This window comes from Salvelinus fontinalis, chromosome 23 (genome assembly GCF_029448725.1).
Source record: "Salvelinus fontinalis isolate EN_2023a chromosome 23, ASM2944872v1, whole genome shotgun sequence".
Classification (NCBI taxonomy): Eukaryota; Metazoa; Chordata; class Actinopteri; order Salmoniformes; family Salmonidae; genus Salvelinus; species Salvelinus fontinalis.
Genome location: NC_074687.1, coordinates 3238857 through 3263652, shown reverse-complemented (window position 1 = coordinate 3263652; position 24796 = coordinate 3238857). Strand labels below are relative to the sequence as shown.

The window sequence follows — 24796 nt, the reverse complement described above, 5'->3', positions numbered from 1 at the left end:
GATGATGATGATCAGATGATGGTGTGTAAGTAGTGATACTGGTGTGCAAAAGAGCAGCAAAGTAAATAAAAACAATATGGGGATGAGGTAGATAGATTGGGTGGGCTATTTACAGATGGACTATGTACAGCTGCAGCGATCATTTAGCTGCTCAGATAACTGATGTTTAAATTTAGTGAGGGAAATGTAAGTCTCCAGCTTCAGCGATTTTTGCAATTCGTTCCAGTCACTGGCAGCAGGGAACTGGAAGGAAAGGCGGCCAAAGGGGGTGTTGGCTTTGGGGATGACAAGTGAGATATACCTGCTGGAGCGCGTGCTACGGATGGGTGTTGTTATCGTGACCAGTGAGTTGAGATAAGGCGGAGCTTTACCTAGTATAGACTTGTAGATGACCTGGAGCCAGTGGGTCTGGCGACGAATATGTAGCGAGGGCCAGCCGACTAGAGCATACAGGTCGCAGTGGTGGGGGCAGCAAAGGGGGGACCAACTCCTTATTAATTGCCCATGATTTTTGAATGAGATGTTCGACGAGCAGGTGTCCACATACTTTTTGTCATGTAGTGTATAAATCTACATTACGGATGTTAAATCGGTTAGCTGTCAGAAAATACATTTGACCGGCCATGCTTATCGGTCTATAGGTTAATTTGCATAATTTTGTGGAATTAAATTGGAGCGTGTGTATTTTCGTTAGTCATCATGCATTTTATTTATCACGCGCACAGCATACAGAGCCTAGTTTGAGGAGCAGATAGCCTACCACCTGTCAGACAGCGCAAGCGTAGCTCCTCAAAAAGCCTGTAGGCTACGTGAGTGAACCCTGCTTTTGTAAGCCCAGTAATTGTGCAACAAGTAATAATAAAAATTTCAAATCGAGTGTAAAAAACTTGTGGCAACGATCAAAAAGGAGCGATTTTATTTCTCAATTTCAACTCGTAAAGTGCGCCTCCCATTCGGACTCGGATGCAAAGGCTATAACCTGCCTCCCGTTGACTATCAGCGCACCACCCACCACTTTGCAATGGGAGCTTGAGGCAGTATAACTGTTTGAAACTTGAACAATTTACTTTACTTCAAATAATGAGTCATGTCTTACCTTGCTTCAAAGTAGCCTTGCGAAAATCCATCCATAGAAACGTGGAGGCCATAATTTTATAAAGACTTTCTTGTGCCATTAACCAGCATTTCTCTCCTGTTCTATTGATTTTTATATCGAATTTTATTTCATTGTCCAGAAGCCAAAGGCAAAATCCTAGTCATAATAGCAACCCATCATAGTAGTAAGAGCGTCTGCTAAATGACTTAAATGTAAATGTAAATGTAGTTGCTATAAACCCCTTTCCAGTGCACGAACCACTGACGTAACGCACAGATACACGCGACTCTTGGCGGCAGTAAGAAAGCCATCGCCATCTGTGCTCATTCAACATAGGATTTACGTTTTCATTACTTCTAAACAAAATTACTTTTTGGGGTCCTCATATGCATACAATGATGTTTTGATTCTTTTTTGAACAGTCACTAAGATTAAATTTGGTTGTGATCTTGGCAAAATAACTATTTTGGATGCAGCAGTTATTAGCTAGAATGCTAACGCTCATTATCATAGGCTGTAGCAAAAGCTAGCCAAAGAGCCATTTTACTGGTCGAAGTTTAAGTGCAGTTGATTTGCAATGATGACACAAAATGTATATTACGCGGGACATTCATACGAGCCTTAAAATCCAATTTAATCCAAAAGTAGTGTGAAATGCACTCATAAGCAACATGCAAATAGAGGCTGTGTTTGCATACTTCACCTTAGAGATGGTGCCACGTTTCCTCCAGATGTGACGTTTGGTATTCAGGCCAAAGATTTCAATCTTGGTTTCATCAGACCAGAGAATCTTGTTTATCATGGTCAGAGTCCTTTAGGTGCCTTTTGGCAAACACCAAACGGGCTGTCATGTGCCTTTAACTGAGGAGTGGCTTCCGTCTGGCCACTCTACCACAAAGGCCTGATTGGTGGAGTGCTGCATAAATGGTTGTCCTTCTGGAAGGTTCTCCCATCTCCACAGAGGAACTCTGGACTCTGTCAGACTGACCATCGAGTTCTTGGTCACGTCCCTGACAAAAGTCCTTCTCCCCGATTGCTCAGTTTGGCCGGGCGGCCAGCTCTAAGAAGAGTCTAGGTGATTCAAAACTTCTTACATTGAAGAATGATGGGAGGCCACTGTGTTCTTGGGGACCTTCAATGCTGCAGACATTGTTCCTTACCCTTTCCCAGATCTGTGCCTTGACACAATCCTGAAGGACAATTCCTTCGATCACATGGCTTGGTTTTTGCTCTGACATGCACTGTCAACTGTGGGACCTTATATAGACAGGTGTGTGCCTTTCCAAATCATGTCCAATCAATTGAATTTACCATAAGTGGACTCCAATCAAGTTGCAGAAACATCTCAAGAATGATCAATGGAAACAGGATGCACCTGAGCTCAATTTCGAGTCTCATAGCAAAGGGTCTTAATACGTATGTAAATAAGGTTTTTTATTTTTAATACATTTACAAAAATGTCTAAAAAACTGTTTTCCCTTTGTCATTATGGGGTATTGTGTGTAGATTGATGAGGAAAAATATTTCTTTAATCCATTTTAGAATAAGGCTGTAGTGTAACAAAATGTGGGAAAAGTAAAGGGGTCTGAATAGTTTCCGAATGCACTGTATAAGAACTCCCCCGAGTTCTGCCACCAACATGAGTGTATTGTCCTCGTGCGGCAATGTTTGCAAACATAGAAAGGGGTCTATTAGATTCCCCATCTTTCTAAATTTCAAACAGATATTTTACCCTAGTGTTACCCAAACACATATGTAACTGCTCGCGTTAGGACCGCAGTTTATAACTGGAAATTTTCAGTGAATTGCATTTGGGCAAATGTTAGAAAATAAGTTTTATTAGCTGCTTCATTACAGGAGTTGCATGTTCAATAACAGGTTACAGCCTTTTGACTGTGAGACGATAGGCTTGCCATTGTTGAATGTTTCCATTAAGCTCTTAATGAAGAATGTCCTGTCCTTGGATGCATGCGTAGTATCAGAGAGGAAAAGGCAACGCGAGAGGTTACACTCTCGCCAAAATCTGTCCAAAATAAATCCAATGCGTTTCTATAAGCTTATTTTGGGCCTTCCCGCCTTGGGACGACTCCCATTGTAATTGCGGAAACATAAGCATCTCGTCATTATATACAGATCTCTGATAGTATTTTCTGTTGGTCATGTCATTTTACTTTTTGAAAAAAAAGAATACAGTTTGTTGACTGGTTAATGAGGGTCAGTTAGTTGGCAGCAAAATTTACCGAAATGTGCATCCCTAATCTACATGGGTGATGTGAACTAACTTGATTTGTTACCAGAAGGGTTGCTTTTTTTCCTCAAAGTGAGCCATCTGTCCCTGAGTTCACACTCTCCCCATGCACCATAGAGCCTCCAACACAGAGAACAGAACACACAAACACACACAGATAACGCAATGCAGTAGGCCAAAGTATTCCAAAAGTCTATAGAGGATCTCCAAACTAACTCATCAAGACCCTTCTGGAGATCTGATTGGCTTTGAATTACTTATGCCAAAGTCCTTTCAACCAATCACAGAGACTGTTACTACAGGGTGACAGATGTCTGCTACTCAGTGTGTGAGAGACAGTATAGAGCCCAAGCCAAAACGTCTCTCTCTGCTACAATAAACTAATACTATGCTAGAGGCGAATGGGGAAGTCGATAAAGTTACATGACAATTTGACTTTCCAATCAATGCTGTGGATGTCACGGCGTAAAGAGCCATCATTCTCCCCTCACACAGACAGACTGCCATAGAGACAGGGTTGTCACAGAGAAAGCTGATCAGGATCAATTATGTATTTCACACTCAGACACACAGTCACAACACAGTTACAACACAGTCACAACACAGTCACAACACATGGGGTATTATTCATTAGGGTATTATTTAAAAACATTTTATTTAACCTTTATTTAACTATTGGGTAAAGGGAAAACAAAGGTGTTGTTTTTTAATCTACTGTACCGATAAATGTTTCCCAGTTCTCTTTAATCCCTTAATCCCATTTAATCTGCATCCCTCCATAACCATGCATTCAATCTCTTTCCCTCCCTTCTCTCTCCCCCTCCTCTGCTCCCCTCTACCTCTTTTCCCTCCCCTCCCTGACCCCTCTACCCTCTACCCTCCACTCACCGATCTCTTTCCCCAGGCCTGAGTGCAAAATAGCCCCAGCAGAGGTCACCACAGCACAGCTCCTAAAGCCTCTCTGGCCCCCTTGTCTGTAGAGCTTCTCCAGGGCCAGGCGCGGTACCAGCCGGGCCCAGCCCAGTGAAGAGAAAGGCTGCTCGGACCCATCCAGCGTCCTCAGCCGGGCCTGGTCCTTCAGCTCACACAGTAGTTCCCTGGAGCTTTGAGCAGCCCGCCGGCCTCCTTTATAGGTTACGTGGTGCTTGTTGGCACTCAGGTAGTCCCGCTTGGCGTGCTGCAGTCGCGGGGACAGCATCCCAGAGGACACTTTTCCCCGCCAGAGTCGCTGCACCAGCGAGGCAGACTTGGAGTAGTAGTCCTCCTCTAAATCATCCTCTTCTTTTCCTCGCCTCTCCCCCCCATGATCCCCCACCATGGTCCTCTTGTGGCTGTTGTTCGTCTCTACCCCCTCCTCATCCTCTTCATCCTCACGTGAGGACCGGCGTGTGGTTCGGTTGGGCCCCCGGCCGACGTTGGAGGCGGTCCATGCAGGCCTCTCACTGTTTCGAGTCACCGTCTGGTCGGAGTGGGAACCCACGTTCTCCGTGCGTGAGGAGGACCAGGCAGCCAGGGTCTGGGCGTCCAGGTAGTCCTGCTGCTGGCGGCTCCCCCCCTCCATCTCTTGGCTGGTCCCGTAGCTCAGCTCCAGGCCAGGCTCAGGGGTGGTGGAGGAAGAGCTAGGCTCTGAGTCTGGGTAATGGTTAGGGTCTGGGTCGGGATAGGCTGTGGTAAAGGGGATGTAGGTGGGTTCGGGCTGGGAGCCCATGATGGAGTGGTGCTGCTGGTGGGAGGCGCCTTGGATGGAGGCCAGGCGCCGTGTGTCGGGGTGCTGGGAGAGCGAGGAGCTGGCGGAGGTCAGAGGCTCGTTGTACACGGGGGTATCCAGGAAGTAGGAGAGCAGAGCCAGGAAGAGGAGGGCCCACGCCAACATGCCCACCAACAGCAGCCTCCGCCACTGACGCATACTGGACTTCATCTCCTTACAATCTCTCACACACCTATACGCACACCAGGCCAGCTCCAATCAGCAGTCAGAAGCCGGGACACAGCAGAAAGGACAGCCGGAGGGCCTGCAGAAGTGAGAGGTCAAAGGTGACAGTTAGTCTTCACCTTAAGTGGACCTGAATGTTTTGACTTTGATTCAAATAAATCCCCAGTCTTTTCAGATGTTTTGGTATTGGTGTGTGTGTGTGTATGTATCTTATTGTCTTTTCCTAGACTTACCTCACCTGGTGCCCCTATACCATCTGGTGCCCCTATATATAATTCTGGCCTCTCAAACTAACGTGGACAATCTGGTAATATCTGAAACTTGGCTAAAGAAGACTTTGCCGTACACTGATGTGTCTCTGGCTGGTTATAGATCTGACAGAGCTGGCAGAGGTGAAGGTGTCGTCAGATTTACAAAAGACAACTTACATTTTCAACATGTGCTCTTCGCCAATTGTCTGACTTGGTATCTAACTTGGTGTATCTGAATGATTCATTTTGAGTGATATTAATCTGGATTAGTTAATGTCAGTTTCTGATATGCTGATATCTTTCAGCCTCAGTTGATAACTGAACCAACCCGCCACAAATTTAAACAACGTGAAAAATCTACTATTTTACAGTGCCTTGCAAAAGTATTCATCGCCCTTGGAGTGTTTCCTATTTTGTTAAAAAAATACGTGCACACGTTGTCAACGGGTGTATAGAGTTTTTCAGGGTGTTTAAAGTTGAGGCGGGTTGGTTTTATTTTAGTTCCAAAAACGAGAGCACTACACTCAAATGAGCTCAAAACACGGAACATACAAAAATAAAGCGCGTAAAAAAACACCACAATAAGATAAAACAATTACACACAAAACATGATGGGAAACAGAGAAGGATGATTGGGGAAATGAAAACCAGGTGTGTATAGAAACAAGACAAGACAAATGGATATATGAAAAATGGAGCGGCGATGGCTAGAAAGCCGGTGACGTCGATCGCCGAACGCCGCCCGAACAAGGAGAGGAGCCAACTTCGGCGGAGGTCGTGACACACGTATTCACCCCCTTTGCTATGAAGCCCCTAAATAAGATCTGGTGCAATCAATTACCTTCAGAAGTCAAATAATTGTGTGCATTCTAAGTGTCACATGACCTGTCACATGATCTCAGTATATTTACACACCTGTTCTGAAAGGCCCCAGAGTCTGCAACACCACTAAGCAAGGGGCACCACCAAGCAAGCGGCACCATGAAGACCAAGGAGCTCTCCAAACAGGTCAGGGACAAAGTTGAGGAGAAGTACAGATCAGGGTTGGTTATAAAAAAAATTATTAGAAACTTTGAACATCCCACGGAGCACCATTAAATCCATTATAAAAAAAATAGAAAGAATATGGTACCACAACAAACCTGCCAAGAGAGGGCCGCCCACCAATACTCACGGACCAGGCAAGGAGGGCATTAATCAGAGAGGCAACAAAGAGACCAAAGATAACCCTGAAGAAGCTGCAAAGTTCAACAGCGGAGAATGGAGTATCTGTCCATAGGACACTTTAAGCCATACACTCCACAGAGCTCGGCTTTGGGACCGTCTCCTAAAGTTGATTCAGCTGCGGGATTGAGGCACCACCAGTACAGAGCTTGCTCAGGAATGGCAGCAGGCAGGTGTGAGTGCATCTGCACGCACAGTTAGGCGAAGACTTTTGGAGGATGGCCTGGTGTCATGGCAGCAAAGAAGCCACTTCTCTCCAGGAAAAACATCAGGGAAAGACTGATATTCTGCAAAAGGTACAGGGATTGGACTGCTGAGGACTGGGGTAAAGTCATTTTCTCTGATGAATCCCCTTTCCGATTGTTTGGGGCATCCGGAAAAAAGCTTGTCCGGAGAAGACAAGGTGAGCGCTACCATCATGCCAACAGTAAAGCATCCTGAGACCATTCATGTGTGGGGTTGCTTCTCAGCCAAGGGAGTGGACTCACTCACAATTTTGCCTAAGAACACAGCCATGTATAAAGAATGGTACCAACACATCCTCGGAGAGCAACTTCTCCCAACCATCCAGGAACAGTTTGGTGATGACAATGCCTTTTCCAGCATGATGGAGCACCTTGCCATGAGACAAAAGTGATAACTAAGTGGTTCGGGGAACAAAACATCAATATTTTGGGTCCATGTCCAGGAAACTCCCCAGACCTTAATCCCATTGAGAACGTGTGGTCAATCCTCAAGAGGCGGGTGGACAAACAAAACCCCACAAATTCTGACAAACTCCAAGCATTGATTATGCAAGAATGGGCTGCCATCAGTCAGGATGTGGCCCAGAAGTTAATTGACAGTATGCCAGGGAGGATTGCAGAGGTCTTGAAAATACACCATGACAGCGCAATACACAAGGGGTGGAACAGTGGCAAAGGTACCCACAGGACAAACAGAATAATATTAGTCTGAGGAGAGATTAAATAGCATTAATACAACAAAAATAATTCTAAACACACCTTTACTTTACAAAGTTAAACAGATGTATTTTTTCTTCATAATAAGCATAATAATTGAATTAAAACATAAGTTAGTTGAAATCAAATAAAATAATTTAAATACAGTAAGACATTGTTAGTTTGGCAAAAAAAAAAATAGGCAAACATGTGGGTTAAATCTAAAGCTAAGTAACTACTAAAAAAGGCAGACACACATACACACACACACGAAATGCATTTTTATAAAAAAAAATACATAATAAAAATATAACATTTGTGGGTAAAATTACACAGAACAATAAATGTGCACTAAATTGTATTCCAGTCCAAAGACCAGGTTTGACAAGTGTTTGGGGAATGAGTCAAACTTTCTAGGATCCAATTCATGATGTGAAAAATTCATTCGAACCGCATTGGAATATGAGCGCAAAAATATAACTTTTACATATCTATACATACATGTTGTTATTATTATTGTTTATTATACTATTGTTAGGACTACAGCTGTACATCTTATTGTTGAGTTTTTTAAATAAATGCATTCTAATAAATGCATTCTACAGAAGATAATGGTATAGGAAACCTACAAAATAATAGCAAGAACCCCCTCTGCAGTTTAGAAAATGCTGTCATAATGCTGTGCTGATTAACATTTACATGTTTAACACTGCATCAACTTCATGTCATTGTCAATAAAAGCCTTTGACACTTATGAAATGCTTGTAATTATACTTCAGTATTCCATAGTAACATCTGACAAAAATATCTAAAGACACTGAAGCAGCAAACTTTGTGGAAATTAATATTTGTGTCATTCTCAAAACGTTTGGCCACGACTGTAAATCAAATGTTACAAACCCCCCAAAAATCTATTTTAGTTCCATGTTGTAAGGCAACAAAATAAGAAAAATGCCAAGGGGGTGAATACCTTCACATGCCACTGTACATATTATTTTGACAAATTTCCTTTATAAGTATACAGCCAATGGAATTTTTGTTAATGAGTTTAGTCACCATTGTCCGTTGCCTGCATAAGAGATGGAAAGCTACCTAAATCTCGGCCTCACATTATTACAAAGTGAAATTATTGCACTCTATTGCACTCCACACTGCCTTTTCCCACCTGGACAAAAGGAACACCTATGTGAGAATCCTGTTCATTGACTACAGCTCAGCTTTCAGCACCATAGTGCGCTCAAATCTCATCACTAAACACCTCCCTCTGCAACTGGATCCTGGATTTCCTGACGGCCAGCCCCAGGTGATAAGGGTAGGCAGCAACATCTGCCACGCTGATCCTCAACACAGGGGCCCCTCGGGGGTGCGTGCTTAGTCCCCTCCTGTACTCCCTGTTCACAAGGCAGTTAACCCACCGTTCCTAGGTTGTCATTGAAAATAAGAATGTATTCTTAACTGACTTGCCTAGTTAAATAAAGATTAAATAAGGTGTAAAAATATATATATACACTGCTCAAAAAAATAAAGGGAACACTTAAACAACACAGGCCTGCTGGAGGTCATTTTGCAGGGCTCTGGCAGTGCTCCTCCTTGCACAAAGGCGGAGGTAGCGGTCCTGCTGCTGGGTTGTTGCCCTCCTACGGCCTCCTCCGCGTCTCCTGATGTACTGGCCTGTCTCCTGGTAGCGCCTCCATGCTCTGAACACTACGCTGACAGACACAGCAAACCTTCTTGCCACAGCTCGCATTGATGTGCCATCCTGGATGAGCTGCACTACCTGAGCCACTTGTGTGGGTTGTAGACTCCGTCTCATGCTACCACTAGAGTGAGAGCACCGCCAGCATTCAAAAGTGACCAAAACATCAGCCAGGAAGCATAGGATCTGAGAAGTGGTCTGTGGTCACCACCTTCAGAACCACTCCTTTATTGGGGGTGTCTTGCTAATTGCCTATAATTTCCACCTTTTGTCTATTCCATTTGCACAACGGCATGTGAAATGTATTGTCAATCAGTGTTGCTTCCTAAGTGGACAGTTTGATTTCACAGAAGTGTGATTGACTTGGAGTTACATTGTGTTGTTTAAGTGTACCCTTTATTTTTTTGATCAGTGTATATAAATCGGCCAAATCGGTGTCCAAAAATACAGATTTCCGATTGTTATGAAAACTTGAAACCAGCTCTAATTAATCGGCCATTCCGATTAATCGGTCGACCTCTAGTCCTTATATCTTCAAAAAGTTCTACAGCTGCACCATCTAGAGCATCCTGACTGGTTGCATCACTGCCTGTTATGGCCAATGCTCGGCATCCGCACGCAAGGCGTTACAGAGGGTAGTGCATGCGGCCCAGTACATCACTGGGGCCCAACTTCCTACCATCCAGAACCTCTATACCAGGCGATGTCAGAAGAAGGCCCTAGAAATTGCCAAAGACTCCAGCCACCCTAGTCAAAGACTGTTCTCTCTGCTACTGCACGGCACGCGGTACCGGAGTGCCAAGTCTAGGTCCAAAATGCTTCGGAACAGCTTCTACCCCCAAGCCATAAGACTACTGAACAGTACTATTTGCATTGACCCCCTTTTTGTTACACTGCTGCTGCTACTCGCTGTTTATTATCTATGCAAAGTCACTTTAGTTTATTTAGTAAATATTTTCTTAACTCTTATTTTTCTTAAAACTGCATAGTTGATTAAGGGCTTTTAAGTAAGCATTTAACGGTAAGCGCTACACCTGTTGTAGTCAGCGCATGTGACAAATAACATTTGATTTGAAAATCTAAATCAATATTCTTCTTGAACTGTGTATCTGAGAATTGTGGGAATCCAGCTGCCTTCTGGAAGGTAGTCAAATCTCTGAAACAAAACCCCACCCCCTCATTACCCGAGCAGGTTATGACAGCCTCTGGTCCCATAACAGATAAGACAAACATTTGTGGTGCTTTTAACAAGCACTGTGCCTCAACGGGCTACCTATTTGATAAAATAGCTTCCGAAAACTGATTCCAGCAGAGGGAGTCCTTTACTCACCTCAAGCCAGGTTGCAGAGAACAATACATTCCCTGATGCACATGACTCATTTTCATTTCAACCCTTTGATACAAAGTGCCTTCCTGAAGATCGATGTAACAAAAATATCCACCTGGAGCTGACTCACTTGATCCCTTTTTCCTACACCTTTCTGCCCCACTTATTGCAGAATCATTAACTTGCAATTGTTATTGGGGTTCTCTCTAAAATCTGGAAAATGGCACAAGTCTTACACAAAGGAAGAGATCCTTCTGACTTAGATAACTATCGTCCAATTTCCAAGCTAGCTACTGTATCTTGCCTTGCCAAAGTTCCTGGGCAAATCTCAACTTAGAACTTTAATTTCTCACTCAATTCTTAATGACCACCAGTCTGGTGTTAGACCTGGACACAGCACTGTTTCAGCAGCTACACTTGTCTTAGATTATGTGTTATATTGTTTAGACCATACAAATCCTTGTGCTGCCTTATTTACTGACCTGTCGAAGGCATTTGATACGGTTGACCATTTCTTACTTGTTCAAATGTCTGAAATAGGCCTAGATCAGGCATCTTGCAATTGGTTCAATAACGATCTAACGGACAGTACACAATGTGTGCTTACTGACGGTATAACATTTCTTTCCCTCAATATTACGTAAGGGCCCCGTCCTTTTCACTATGTATACTGAATAATCATGTGACCCCTCAGTACAGCAGGCCATTCATGACCTTCAGCATGGTTTTGAATGAATAAAAAAATTGCTTACTGAATTTAAACTAGTGCTGAATGCTAATAAAACAAGTGTATGTTGTTCACTAGGTCTCATAATATTGACCCTGAGGACATGCATATTGGCACATTGAAGGAAGCCCAAATTGAGCAAGTTCCCCATTTTAAGTAATTGCGTATGTGGACTGAGGATAAAATGTCTTTGAAAAACGGACAAAAAAGTTGACAATTAAGATTGGTTTCTTTTATAGAAATAAATACTGCTTCACTTCGGAAAGTAGAAGGAAGATTGTTCAAGCAACGCTTCTCCCAGGACTTATGGTGATTAGGGTTGCAAAGGGTCGGAAACTTTCCGGGTACATTTCTGGAAAGTTAAGCCCTGGAATTTGGGGAATGTTGCTTAAATTAACCAAAAAAGTTAGCTTATAACAGTGAACCTTTTTTGTGGGACACACATAAGGCAATTCTAGGTCTTGTGGCATATTTTGGTTACACTATCCCCAATTCAATGGAATTGAAACCCTCTGCATGCACAGTGCATTCTTCCATCACAGCTGATTCTCAAGATCTTGCACACTAATGAGATGCTATTGACCCCACACTACTACACTGAGCCAAGGACTACATGCTTTCTGGTAAGTTTTGATTACAATACTGGGTGGGGTGAATACATTTTATATGAAATACATGATTTTTGTTAACTAGTAAATAGCAGCCTACAGCAAAGTGTGTTTAAATCATTTCTAACTTGTTAACACTTTCTGCTAGTTAGTTTTTGCTACCATGTGGGTTTTAGCTTGTCTGCTAACTGAGGAGTGTTAATTCACCTGTTTCCATACATATTTCATTTTAAAACATCTATCTTACAACGGAGTTGTTTAATCTAACTACTTAACTATTTATCTGTACATGGAATTGTATTTGTTATTTTTTTACAAAAAAAAATTTGTGGAGACATTTTACTGCAACTAATGTAGAAGGAAAAGTTGTGTACATTTGCAAATACTGTGCCAAATCATATGTGAAGAATGCCACAAAGATGCAGAATCATCTGGCCAAGAGCATAAAGTTCCCTCAGCATTCGCTCACAACAAGCAACCTCTGACAAAAGTCCCTCTACTTCTATTCGAGGTGAGAATGATGAATCAGACACCTTATCGATAGCAACCGCTCATGGTCCTCCTGGAATCAGAAGTCTTTTTTGACTCAATGGAGGAACGTAGTCAGACAAATGCTGATGAATGTCTTGCCCGAGCTGTGTATGCAACTGGTTCACCTCTGATGCTCACAGGCAATGTGTATTGGAAGAGATTTCTCAATGTTCTTCACACAGCATACACCCATCCAACCAGACATGCTTTATCTACTCATTTGCTTGATGCAGAGTTCAACAGAGTTCAAGTGAAGGTCAAGCAAATCATAGAGAAAGCAGACTGTATTGCAATCATCTCTGATGGGTGGTTGAATGTTCATGGGCAAGGAATAATTAACTACATCATCTCCACCCCTCAGCCAGTATTCTACAAGAGCACAGACACAAGGGACAACAGTCACACCGGTCTCTACATTGCAGATGAGCTGAAGGCAGTTACCAACGACCTTGGACCACAGAAGGTATTTGCACTGGTGACAGACAATGCTGCGAACATGAAGGCTGCTTGGTCTAAAGTGGAGAAGTACTACCCTCACATCACACCCATTGGCTGTGCTGCTCATGCATTGAATCTGCTCCTCAAGGACATCATGGCACTGAAAACATTGGATACACTCTACAAGAGAGCCAAGGAAATGATTAGGTATGTCTGATATTCAGACTCTGCTTGCAGATGTAAGAGAAGAAATCCATACTGCCCTGCCCACTTCACTGTTGCTCCAAGCAGAGGAAACTGCAGTTCTGAAATAAATCAAAAAGTGTGAAGACTTCTGCCTGATGCCCACACATGCCGCAGCGTACATGTTGGACCCTAAGTATGCTGGCAAGAGCATTCCTGTCTGGTGCAGAGATCAACAAGGCCTATGGTGTCATCACTACCGTGTCTCACCACCTTGGCCTGGATGAGGGCAAGGTTCTTGGCAGTCTGGTGAAGTACACTTCCAAGCAAGGACTTTGGGATGGAGATGCAATATGGCAGTCGTGCCAACATATCTCATCAGCCACCTGGTGGAAGGGACTTTGTGGATCTGAGGCTCTTTCCCCTGTTGCCCGCATCATCCTCCAAATCCCACCAACATCAGCCGCCTCAGAGCACAACTGGTCCTTGTTTGGGAACACACACTCCAAAGCACGCAACAGGCTGACCAATACAAGGGTTGAAAAATTGGTGGCCATCTGGGCAAATTTGAGGCTTTTTGAGCATGACAATGAGCCATCCTCATCAAGGTTGGAAAGTGACAGTAAAGATGAGGCCTCAGAGACTGATGTTCAAGAGGTGGACATTGAGGAGGTCCAGGGAGAAGACATGAAAGCCTGAGAGGAAGACAACCAAAGCTTTAGTTTCTAGACTATCATTTTACAGATGCATGTTGAAAATGTTTTTGGGAGATGCGATGGATCATTGGGGATCATTCAATACTCCCTTTCTTTTGTTGTTCAGTGAAATCATCCCATGTGAAGAGTCAACTCATTTAATTAAAGTTCGTAACTAAATAGTTTTTTAAAATTTCTATTGGAAGGATTTAATCATTTGCAATTATGTCTACCTATAAGGTAAAAGGTTTATGTTTCTGTCTCCATATGATATGGTAAATATATCCAATGCAAAAAACATCTACATTTAAATGGTATTAATATTAATTCTCTGATATTCCTGTTAATTCCCATATATTCCCATTAATTCCCACAGACAGTTTCCACCTCTGAATATTCCCCAAAATGTGCAACCCTAATGGGGATATAATCTACAAAAATTCAGCAGCCTCTATTTTAAAACCTTAGATTCAGTCTATCATTCAGCACAGCATTTTATCACTGGGGAACATTTTCACTTCATTTTGAGATGGTTCTGTTGGCTGGGAGTCTGACTACCAAAAGGGTCCATCATTGGTTACTTTTTGTATATAAAGTGGTTCTTCAGAGACTCCCCCACTACCTCAGCTCACGTACTAAGTGGAGATCCAGCCATTTTCACACCCGCTCTCTGGACTGGCTGCTTCTAGAGGTCCATATGTCTCCACCGAAGTCGGCGAAAATGTTTTTAGTTTTTATGCCCCAGCTCATGGAATAGCCTTCAGGCTGCCTTGAAATTAGACTCGCTTCTCTCCATTGGACAGGACAGTTTAGATTGAGTTTGAAGGAGGTGATATGTGAGAGTTGTTTGTTTTGATTAATCTTGTTGTATTTATGGTATGTTCACAGGGCTCCCTAACCAATGAAACCCTGGTCTCAATGGTGACCCACCCTGTATAAATAAAACATTTCATAAAAATGTAAATACATGTATTACAGTCCATGTATCTTCCAGAATAAAACGGGGCACTGGGAAATAAAAGGTACTAATTAGCGAGGAGACATCACACATGAGAGTTTGTGTTAGTTTGTTACCAATTACTATTTGCAGTGAAAAACATTACAGTTTGGTGAAAAGTTTAAGCTGTTAGGGTTAGCAGAAGTTAGAAAGGGGAATCTTTGCTTTAGGAAATGTACAAAACTTAGTAGCCAGTGACAGTCATAGTAGATCAACCATCTATAAAGGTTAGTCACTAGTGTCACGCCCTGACCTTAGAGATCCTTTTAATGTCTCTATTCTGCTTTGGTCAGGGCGTGAGTTGGGGTGGGTATTCTATGTTCTATGTTGTGTATTTCTTTGCGTTTGGCCGGGTGTTGTTCTCAAACAGAGGCAGCTGTCTATCGCTGTCTCTGATTGAGAACCATACATAGGTAGCCCTTTTCTCCACCTGTCTTTGTGGGAAGTTGACTTTGTTTAGGGCACTTTGTCTTTGAGCTTCACGGTTTGTTTTTGTAGTTTTTATTGTTTTGTTTGGCGTCATTTTTATAAATAAAGAAAATGTATGCTCACCACGCTGCACCTTGGTCCTCTCCTTTCAACAGCCGTGACAACTAGGGACTTTCATTCATAACCGTTGCTTAAATTTTAACTAAATATTAATATACATTCTTTTTTCAACTTGGAACACTCCATACATACGCATGGCAACCGTTATAAATCAGACCTGTGAACGAGCATTTTAACTGCCTGAAAAACGCCCATCATTCACCTTTGATGGTGACAATAATGCCCTTTTATGCTGTATACTTTGGAAGTATTGGAATTAGGCCAATAGTATCTAAAGGAAATACACTAAACAGAAAGATAAACACAACATCTGAAGAGTTGGTCCCATGTTTCAGGACCTGAAATAAAAGATCACAGAAATGTTCCATTCACACAAAAAGCTTATTTCTCTCAAATATTGTGCACAAATTGTTTTGCATCCATGTTAGTGAGCATTTCTCCTTTGCCAAGATAATCCATCCACCTGACAGGTGATGCATAAACTGCGTTTCGGATTGGATCGCATAGAGCAAAATACTTGAAATAGCTTATCTATTTACTGTGCTACTGTGAAGTGGGTCCAGTTAAATGAGAGATGGGACGAATGGTAGCCTATCCTAACTTGTTGTAGGCCTATTAGACTATTTTACAAGTATGAAACCAACACAGTCATAAAAGGTGAGGAATTTATTCTCCAATGATCATTGAAAATAAATAAATAGGAAATAGATGCCTAATACTAAAACTATTTTACAATGCAAAGATAAAATAAATAGATTTTTGCTCTTCTCACTAATGGCAAAATATTATAGTTAGCTACCTGTTCTTTTGTTATGAATAAGAGTGACATCATATATTCCTGCATAAGGCTGATACTAGTCTACTGTTACTTTCTTGCAATGCAAGACTTCAACCACTAGAAACTGTGCGCCCGCATGACTTAACATTTGCAGGAGAATAAGCACCTGCTCATGTCAAGTTCAGTTTTTATAAATGGCAATTTTTGCGTGAAAACTGTCTCAGGCATGTTTTGGGGCATATTTTGTGCGTATGCAATGTTTATAAATGAGGCCTCAGAGCTCTATCAATATCTCAACACATCACTTCCCCAAAACAACTACAGTGTATGTTTTGTACTAAAGGTTTCTCTTTAACTTCTGCTAACTCTAATGGGCGGCTAACCCTTTCACCTTATCGGTAGATGTTAACACCACATGGTGAGTGGGTACAGTATACTGTGGATGATCTGACTATGATGTGAAATTCTGGTACAATACACACACACACACACACACACACACACACACACACACACACACACACACACACACACACACACACACACACACACACACACACACACACACACACACACACACACACACACACAGAGTAATAATAAATAAACCATTCAATTGTTTGACACTTCATCTCCACGGTTCTACAACCCATTCTAATTATATGTTTTGGGCCTGTATTGTTGGAACACATCTCTGGAGACTATGAGAGGGCAGGAAAGAACAACTCCTGAGAGGCATCTCCCCTAATTATGGTTCATCTGGCCCTGAGGGCTGACCCTGTAGTGGCCAAGCCCAGGGAAGGAGCTCCAAACTGGGAAGTAGCGATCTCTGGGGAGCCCCTGTGGTTGTCCAGACCTCCCACACCAGGCCACACAGAGAAAGCCAAGGAGAAAACGCTGACCCTGGGCTACACTGAGTCAGAGGTAGGGTGGGGCCCAAGGGAGGACAGATAGAGGAAAAGGTACACACACCGTGGAATATGAAATACAAGGAACAAAAAATATATATTTTTATTTGGAGTTCATGTAATGGACATACACAAATTGTCCAAATTGGTGAAGTGAAATGAAAAATGAATTCAAAATAATTCAAAAAAAATTCAGCGGAAAAGTGGAGCGTGCATATATATTCACCCCCTTTGCTTTGAAGCCCCTAAATAAGATCTAGTGCAACCAATTACCTTCAGAAGTAACATAATTAGTTAAATAAAGTCCACCTATGTGCAATCTAAGTGTCACATGATCTTAGTAAAAAAAATACCTGTTCTGAAAGGCCCCAGAGTCTGCAACACCACTAAGCAAGGGGCACCACCAAGCAAGACCAAGGAGCTCTCCAAACAGGTTAGGGACAAAGTTGTGGAGACGTACAGATCAGGGTTGGGTTAAGAAAAAATATCTGAAACTTTTAACATCCCACAGAGCACCATTAAATCCTATATTAAAAAATGGCACCACAACAAACCTGCCAAGAGAGGGCCGCCCACCAAAACTCACGAACCAGGCAAGGAGGGCATTAATCAGAGAGGCAACAGAGACCAAAGATAACCCTGAAGGAGCTGCAAAGCTCCACAGCGGAGATTGGAGTATCTGTCCATAGGACCACTTTAAGCCGTACACTCCACAGAGCTGGGCTTTACGGAAGAGTGGCCAGAAAAAAATAAGAAAACATGCTTGGTGTTTGCCAAAAGGCATGTGGGAGACTCCCCAAACATATGGAAGAAGGTACTCTGGTCAGATGAGACAAAAATTAGCATTTTGGCCATCAAGGAAAACGCTATGTATGGCGCAAACCCAACACCTCTCATCACCCCGAGAACTCCATGTTTTTTAGTTTGTTTTTTTTCATCGGCAGGGACTGGGAAACTGGTCAGAATACAGGGAAATTCTTGAGCGAAACCTGTTTCAGTCTTCCAGAGATTTGAGACTAGGACGGAGGTTCACAATGACCCTAAGCATACTGCTAAAGCAACACTTGAGTGGTTTAAGGGGAAAAATGTAAATGTCTTCGAATGGCCAAGCTTGCCACGCTTATAGAGACATACCCCAAGAGACTTGCAGCTGTAATTGCTGCAAAAGGTGTCTCTACATAGTATTGACTTTGGGGGGGTGAATAGTTATGCACACTCAAGTTCTGTTTTTTGTCTAAATTCTTGAAAGAAATTTCACTTTTAACAAGGCACACCTGTCAATTGAAATGCATTCCAGGTGACTAGCTAATGAAGCTGGTTGAGAGAATGCCAAGATTGTGCAAAGCTGTCATCAAGGCAAAGGGTGGCTATTTGAAGAATCTCAAATCTAAAATATATTTTGATTTGTTTAACACTTTTTTGGTTACTATATGATTCCATATGTGTTATTTCATAGTTTTGATAACTTCACTATTAATTTACAATGCAGTACAAGCCAATACAACCCTGGAATGAGTAGGTGTGTCCAAACTTTTGTCTGGTACTGTATATTTGAGAGAGAGAACACTCATTCACAAAATACAAGGAAAGAAAAAAACGTATATATACACACTACATTACTAAAAGTATGTGGACACCTGCTCGTCAAATGTCTCATTCCAAAATCATAGGCATTAATATGGAGTTGGTCCCCTTTTTGCTCCTATAACAGCTTCCACTCTTCTGGGACGGCTTTCCACTAGATGTTGGAACATTGCTGCGGGGACTTTCTTCCATTCAGTCACCAGAGCATTCGTGAGATTGGGCGCTGATGTTGGGCGATTAGGCCTGGCTCGCAGTCGGCGTTCCAAGTCATCCCAAAGGTGTTCGATGGAGTTGAGGTCAGGGCTCTGTGCAAGCCAGTCAAGTTTTTCCTCCTCCACCAAACTTTATGCATTCGGGCAGGTAGCGGTTTCCTTGCATCTGCAAATCCCAGATTTGTCTGTCAGACTGCAATATGGTGAAGGGTGATTCATCACTCCAGAGAACACGTTTCCACTGCTCCAGATTTCAATGGCGGCGAGTTTTACACCACTCCAGCCGACGCTTGGCATTCAGATTTTTACACGCTACACGCTTCAGTACCCCGTTCTGTGAGCTTGTGTGGCCTACCAGGAGCCGTTGTTGCTCCTAGATGTTTCCACTTCACAATAACAGCACTTACAGTTGACTGGGACAGCTCTAGCTGGGCAGAAATTTGACGAACTGACTTGTTGGAAAGATGGATCCTATGACGGTACCACGTTGAAAGTCACTGAGGTTTCCAGTACGGGCCATTCTACTGTCAATTGTTGTCTATGGAGATTGCATGGCTGTATGCTCGATTTTATACACCTGTCAGCAACGGGTGTGGCTGAAATAACCGAATTAACTAAGTTAAAGGGGTGTCCACATAATTTTGGCCATTTAGTGTATTTACAAGGACACATTCTCCTGCTAAACCCACTCAAGCATGGTCACACATTTCCACTTCTGCTGTACCACCCTGCCTCATTGCCCCATCCTCACCCCAGAGTGGGCCAGAGCCCTAGGGCTGTCTCCTGCTGGGTGTTATGAAGCCAGCATGGTGTTCCACCAACCTAACCGCTACAACACCACACGTCACTGTCTGGCCTGCCAATACTGCTGCAGCACATCACTGCAGTGGACTGATTGACTGACCCTAGTAGTCAGGTCAACTTCACACATACGGAGTAGAACCTAAGGAGTAGAACCTACAGAGTAGAACTCTGTCTCTGCTCTAGAAATAACATTATGTTTGAAAGGCTCAATGATTAGCCAGAATCTGTTACTATCGGCAGCCGTGTTGTGTGGATGATCATGCTGCTACTGCTCTAGCAGGCACACACAATGAAGGGAAACTGTGTGAATTGCATCGCTGTAAATTATTCCGTTGGAACTTCCACCGACATGCAAAGCACACACTTCAATCCCCGTTGTCTAACACAAATAACTGCTGTTTTTTTACCGTATGTGGAGAATGAGAAAGAGGGGAAATAGTTGACCAAATTGGGTCACACTTCAAATAAACCAAGGTACAAATGCTTAATAGGGCATTCATGTGCCCTACATAGATGTTTCACAATTAATTTATGAGCAAAGTCATCAAGGGCGATATAAAAGGTCCATAAATGTGGTCTTTACCAAATATTGTATAATCATCAAATAATAATTTTGCCAGCCTTTATATAGTATGATGTATGCTATATATTATGCGTATGAATGATTTCTGAAGCATATTTTCTGTATATAAGCATCAATACAGGCTTATAAAGGGTTGTCGTTTGTTTGAACTTGGTCCCAAATACTGTATGAGGAAAACATTTCAAAAAGTCGAACATGGATTACGGCATCTTCTCTATGAGTACCAACCCTCCCTCAGCCGTGAGTCTGTGTATCCCACGCTAAGTGGGAAGTGGAAGAGAGATGTGTGCTGGTTTGTAAATGAGTGAAAAGAGAATAATTATGTCTCAGGAGATTTGGGTTTCTCATTAAAAACACTGACTTCAAGCAGACAGGAAGGAAAGAGAGGAAGAAAGACGAAGAGTGTTGAAGAGTATAATGTATGATTGAGTTCTGTAGTAGAGTGTTAAAGGCACACCAACATACTTTCCTGTAGAGTATAATTAAGCAATATGGCCAATATACCACGGCTAAGGGATGTTCATACGCACAACACAACGCGGATCACAAACCCCTGAGGTGCCTTATTGCTATTAGAAACTGGTTACTAATGTAATTAGAGCAGTACAAATACATGTTTTGTCATACCTGTGGTATACGATCTGATATACCACGGCTGTCAGCCAATCAGTATTCAGAGCTGGAACCACTCAGTTTATAATTCCATCTACTGTATATATACATCAATGGTACTACACACAGGTAAAGCACATGCTAAGCATTTGGTTCCTCGTACATTATTTGAGTGTTCTAAAGTGAAGGTGTACAGTACATTGTGTTCTGTCCAAAACATCAAGCCCTTCTCCTTTAATATTTATCTGTCAAAAGTCCATGCTGGAAGCATGCTGTTGGATGCTCAACTTCAAATCAACTCCTAGCCCCTATCAGCTGGCCCAGTTTATTTAATCGTTTATTTTTATTTCACCTTTATTTAACCAGGTAGGCTAGTTGAGAACAAGTTCTCATTTACAACTGCGAACCTGGCCAAGATAAAGCATAGCAGCATAGCATAGCACATACAACAACACAGAGTTACACATGGAATAGACAAAACATACAGTCAATAATACAGTAGAACAAAAGAAGAGAAAAAGTCTATATACAGTGAGCGCAGTCTCATTGATTGGAGAAAATCTGATCTGTTTAAACAGAAAGGTCATTTCTTCACCTTGTCTTCTGATAGGCCCTGTTAAATGTCACCATATTAGTTACAATTAAAGTCACGCTCCAAAACCTGTATCATTTTCAGCCAGTAGTTTTGAAAGTGGTGCTCTCGAGCCAAAACGGTTCCCTGTTTTTTTCGTACTACGTCATCTAATTGCAGTGTTGTAAAGAACTTAGGTTGTTTTTTGGGGAATCTGTACTTAACTATTTATGTTTTTGACTTTTACTTCACTACATTCCTAAAGACAATTCTGTACTTTGGTCATCCCTACTGCCTCTGATCTGGCGGACTAAACACAAATGCTTTGTTTTTAAACTTTGTCTGAGTGTTGGAGTGTGACCCTGGCTATCCGTAAAAAAAGTTTTTTTAAATTGTGCCGTCTGGTTTGCTTAATTTAAGGATTTTTTATTTTATTTGTACTTAGACTTTTGATACTTAAGTATATTTTAGCAACTACATTTACTTCTGATACTTAAGTATATTTAAAACCAAATACCTGTAGACTTTTACTCAAGTAGTATTTTACATGGTGACTTTCACTTTTCTATTAAGGTATCTTTACTTTTAGTCAAGTATGACTATTGAATACTTTTTCCACCACTGACTACTGCAACACCGTTTCCTCTGCCATGCACCCTCACATTGGTGCCACAAAAGAAGGACGATGATTTGGAGGTTCGCGGGAAAAAATGTGTGCTGTTTTTGGATATTGATTTAGTTATTGTCAGGGACGCACAGAAATTCCATGTGTGGAGTTTTTAGTTCAGATTATTTGTTTGCAATATGTTAAGACTCTAATTCATTCAATATGTTATGAATTTATTGTGCTAACTAAGATCCCATACTGCATTTTTTTCTCCCCAATTTTGTGGTATCCAATTGGTAGTCATGATCTTGTCTCAATGCTGCGACTCCCCAACGGGCTCGGGAGAAGCGAAGGTCGAGTTATGCGTCCTCCGAAACATGACCCGCCAAGCCGCGCTGCTTCTTAACACACTGCTCACTTAACCCAGAAGCCAGCCGCACCAACGTATCGGAGGAAACACCGTTCAACTGATGAGCAAAGTCAGCTTGCAGGTGCCCAGCCAGCCACAAGGAGTCGCTTGAGTGCAATGAGCCAAGGAAATCCCCCCCGGCCAAACCCTCCCCTAACCCAGTCACGGCCGGCTGTGACACAGCCTGGGATCGAACCACAGGCTGTAATGTGCCACTCGGGATTCTGAACTGCATCTTTGTTTCAGATCTACAGAAGCATTCTCCCCATTCACACAATCCCTATAGGGCTATACACTCATCACCATCTTTTTAATACTCTATAAAATCTCTCATTGAGTAAAAAAAAAGAGAGTTAAGACCGTTCGCCTAAGCATTAGCAGGCCCTTTACCCCAAGGAGGTTCATGGTAATTACTTTACATGGCAGACAAAACCACATACTGAAATAGAAATAGAGAGAGAGGGAAAGGGGGGGCGGGCTACATAAACAAAGAGAGATACAATGATAAACTATTGTGAGAGAGAGAGAATAGAGAGAGAATAGAGAGAGAATAGAGAGAGAATAGAGAGAGAGAGAGAGAGAGAGAGAGAGAGAGAGAGAGAGAGAGAGAGAGAGAGAGAGAGAGAGAGAGAGAGAGAGAGGAGAGGAACTAGGATGAGAAAGGGGGATTATGGTGTGGGAGACGAAGGGAATGAAAGAGGAGAAACAAAAGACAAAGGCAGCATGACAGGGAATAAAAGACAGACAAATATACAAACGAGATACAACAGATATAGAACTACAAATCTGTCAAACAGAAGGACAGACGGACCAGGCTCTCATTTTTTTTTATTTATTTAACTAGGCAAGTCAGTTAAAAACAAATTCTTATTTACAATGACGACCTACACCGGCCAAACCCGGACGTCGCTGGGCCAATTGTGCGCCGCCCTATGGGACTCCCAATCAAAGCCGGATGTGATACAGCCTGGAATCGAACCAGGGTGTCTGTAATGACGCCTCAAGCACTGAGATGCAGTGCCTTAGACCGCTGTGCCACTCATTTGATATGCTGGTTGATAAGACTTAACCAAAATGTTACCAAAGTCATGTAAAGAACCATGACATAACTACAGCCAGAAAGAAACTAAGATGGTAGAGATTTAAATGCGAACAGTCTGTATGGAAAATTATTTAGCTCACAGTTTCATTCAAACCGCAAAACTGTTCAACTGTGAACTGAGATGCACCGCATCTGCCCTTGAGCAATGCAGTTAACCCACACAACAACTCCTCAGAGGGTTTCGGTTAAATGTGAAAGACGCATTTCTTCGGAAAGCATTCAGTTGTGTAACTGACTAGATACACTCTTTCACTTTCCCTTTACACATCCTTTTATATACAGTGCATTCGGAAAGTGTTCTGACCCCTTGACTTTTTCCACATTTTGTTACGTTACAGCCATATTCTAAAATGGACAAAATACGTTTTTCCTCATCAAATCTACACACAATACCCCATAATGACAAAGCAAAAAAATGTTTTTTTTAGAAATGTTTGCAAATGTATTAAACATAAAAAACTGAAATATGACATTTACATAAGTATTCAGACCCTTTACTCAGTACTTTGTTGAAGCACCTTTGGTATTGGTATTTGGTATTTTATTAGGATCCCCATTGGCTGTTGCAAAAGCAGCAGCTACTCTTCCCGGGGTCCACACAAAACATGAAACAGAATACAGAACATCAATAGACAAGAACAGCTCAAGGACAGAACTGCATACATTTATGTAGTGATTACCGCCTCAAGTTCAATCTTGGTTTCATCAGACCAGGGAATCTTGTTTCTCATGGTCTGAGAGGCCTTTAGGTGACTTTTGGCCAACTCCAAGCGGGCTGTCATGTGCCTTTTACCGAGGAGTGGCTTCCGTCTGGCCACTACCATAAAGGCCTGATTGGTGGAGTGGTCCAGAGATGGTTGTCTTTCTGGAAGGTTCTCCCATCTCCACAGAGGAACTCTGGAGCTCTGTCAGTGTGACCATCGGGTTCAAGGCCCTTCTCCCGCGATTGCTCAGTTTGGCTGAGCGGCCAGCTCTAGGAAGAGTCCAGGTGGTTCCAAACTTCTTCCAATAAAGAAAGATGGAGGCCACTGTGTTCTTGAGGACCTTCAATGCTGCGGAAATGTTTTGGTACCATTCCCCAGATCTGTGCTTCTGCACAATCCTCTCTCAGAGCTCTTAGTACAAGTCCTTCAACCTCATGGCGTTTTTTTTACCCCCTTTTTCTACACAATTTAGTGAATA

The 24796-nt window shown here is 42.4% G+C and overlaps 1 protein-coding gene across 2 annotated transcripts in view; it reads right to left on the bottom strand.

Moving 5' to 3' along the window:
* Positions 1-24796, bottom strand: part of LOC129820718 (beta-galactoside alpha-2,6-sialyltransferase 2-like) — an 81877-nt gene that overhangs the window by 26480 nt on the left and 30601 nt on the right. Inside the window, exons 1-2 of one of the 2 annotated variants that reach the window (XM_055877623.1) lie at positions 6444-16811; positions 4233-5356 (exon numbers count right to left, since the gene is read on the bottom strand). In XM_055877623.1, the coding sequence (XP_055733598.1) occupies positions 4233-5262 (1030 nt within the window). In that variant the 5' untranslated portion in view covers positions 5263-5356; positions 6444-16811. Of the gene's footprint in view, positions 1-4232; positions 5357-6443; positions 16812-24796 lie in introns of those variants that run through there. The other variant, XM_055877622.1, reaches the window with a different exon arrangement.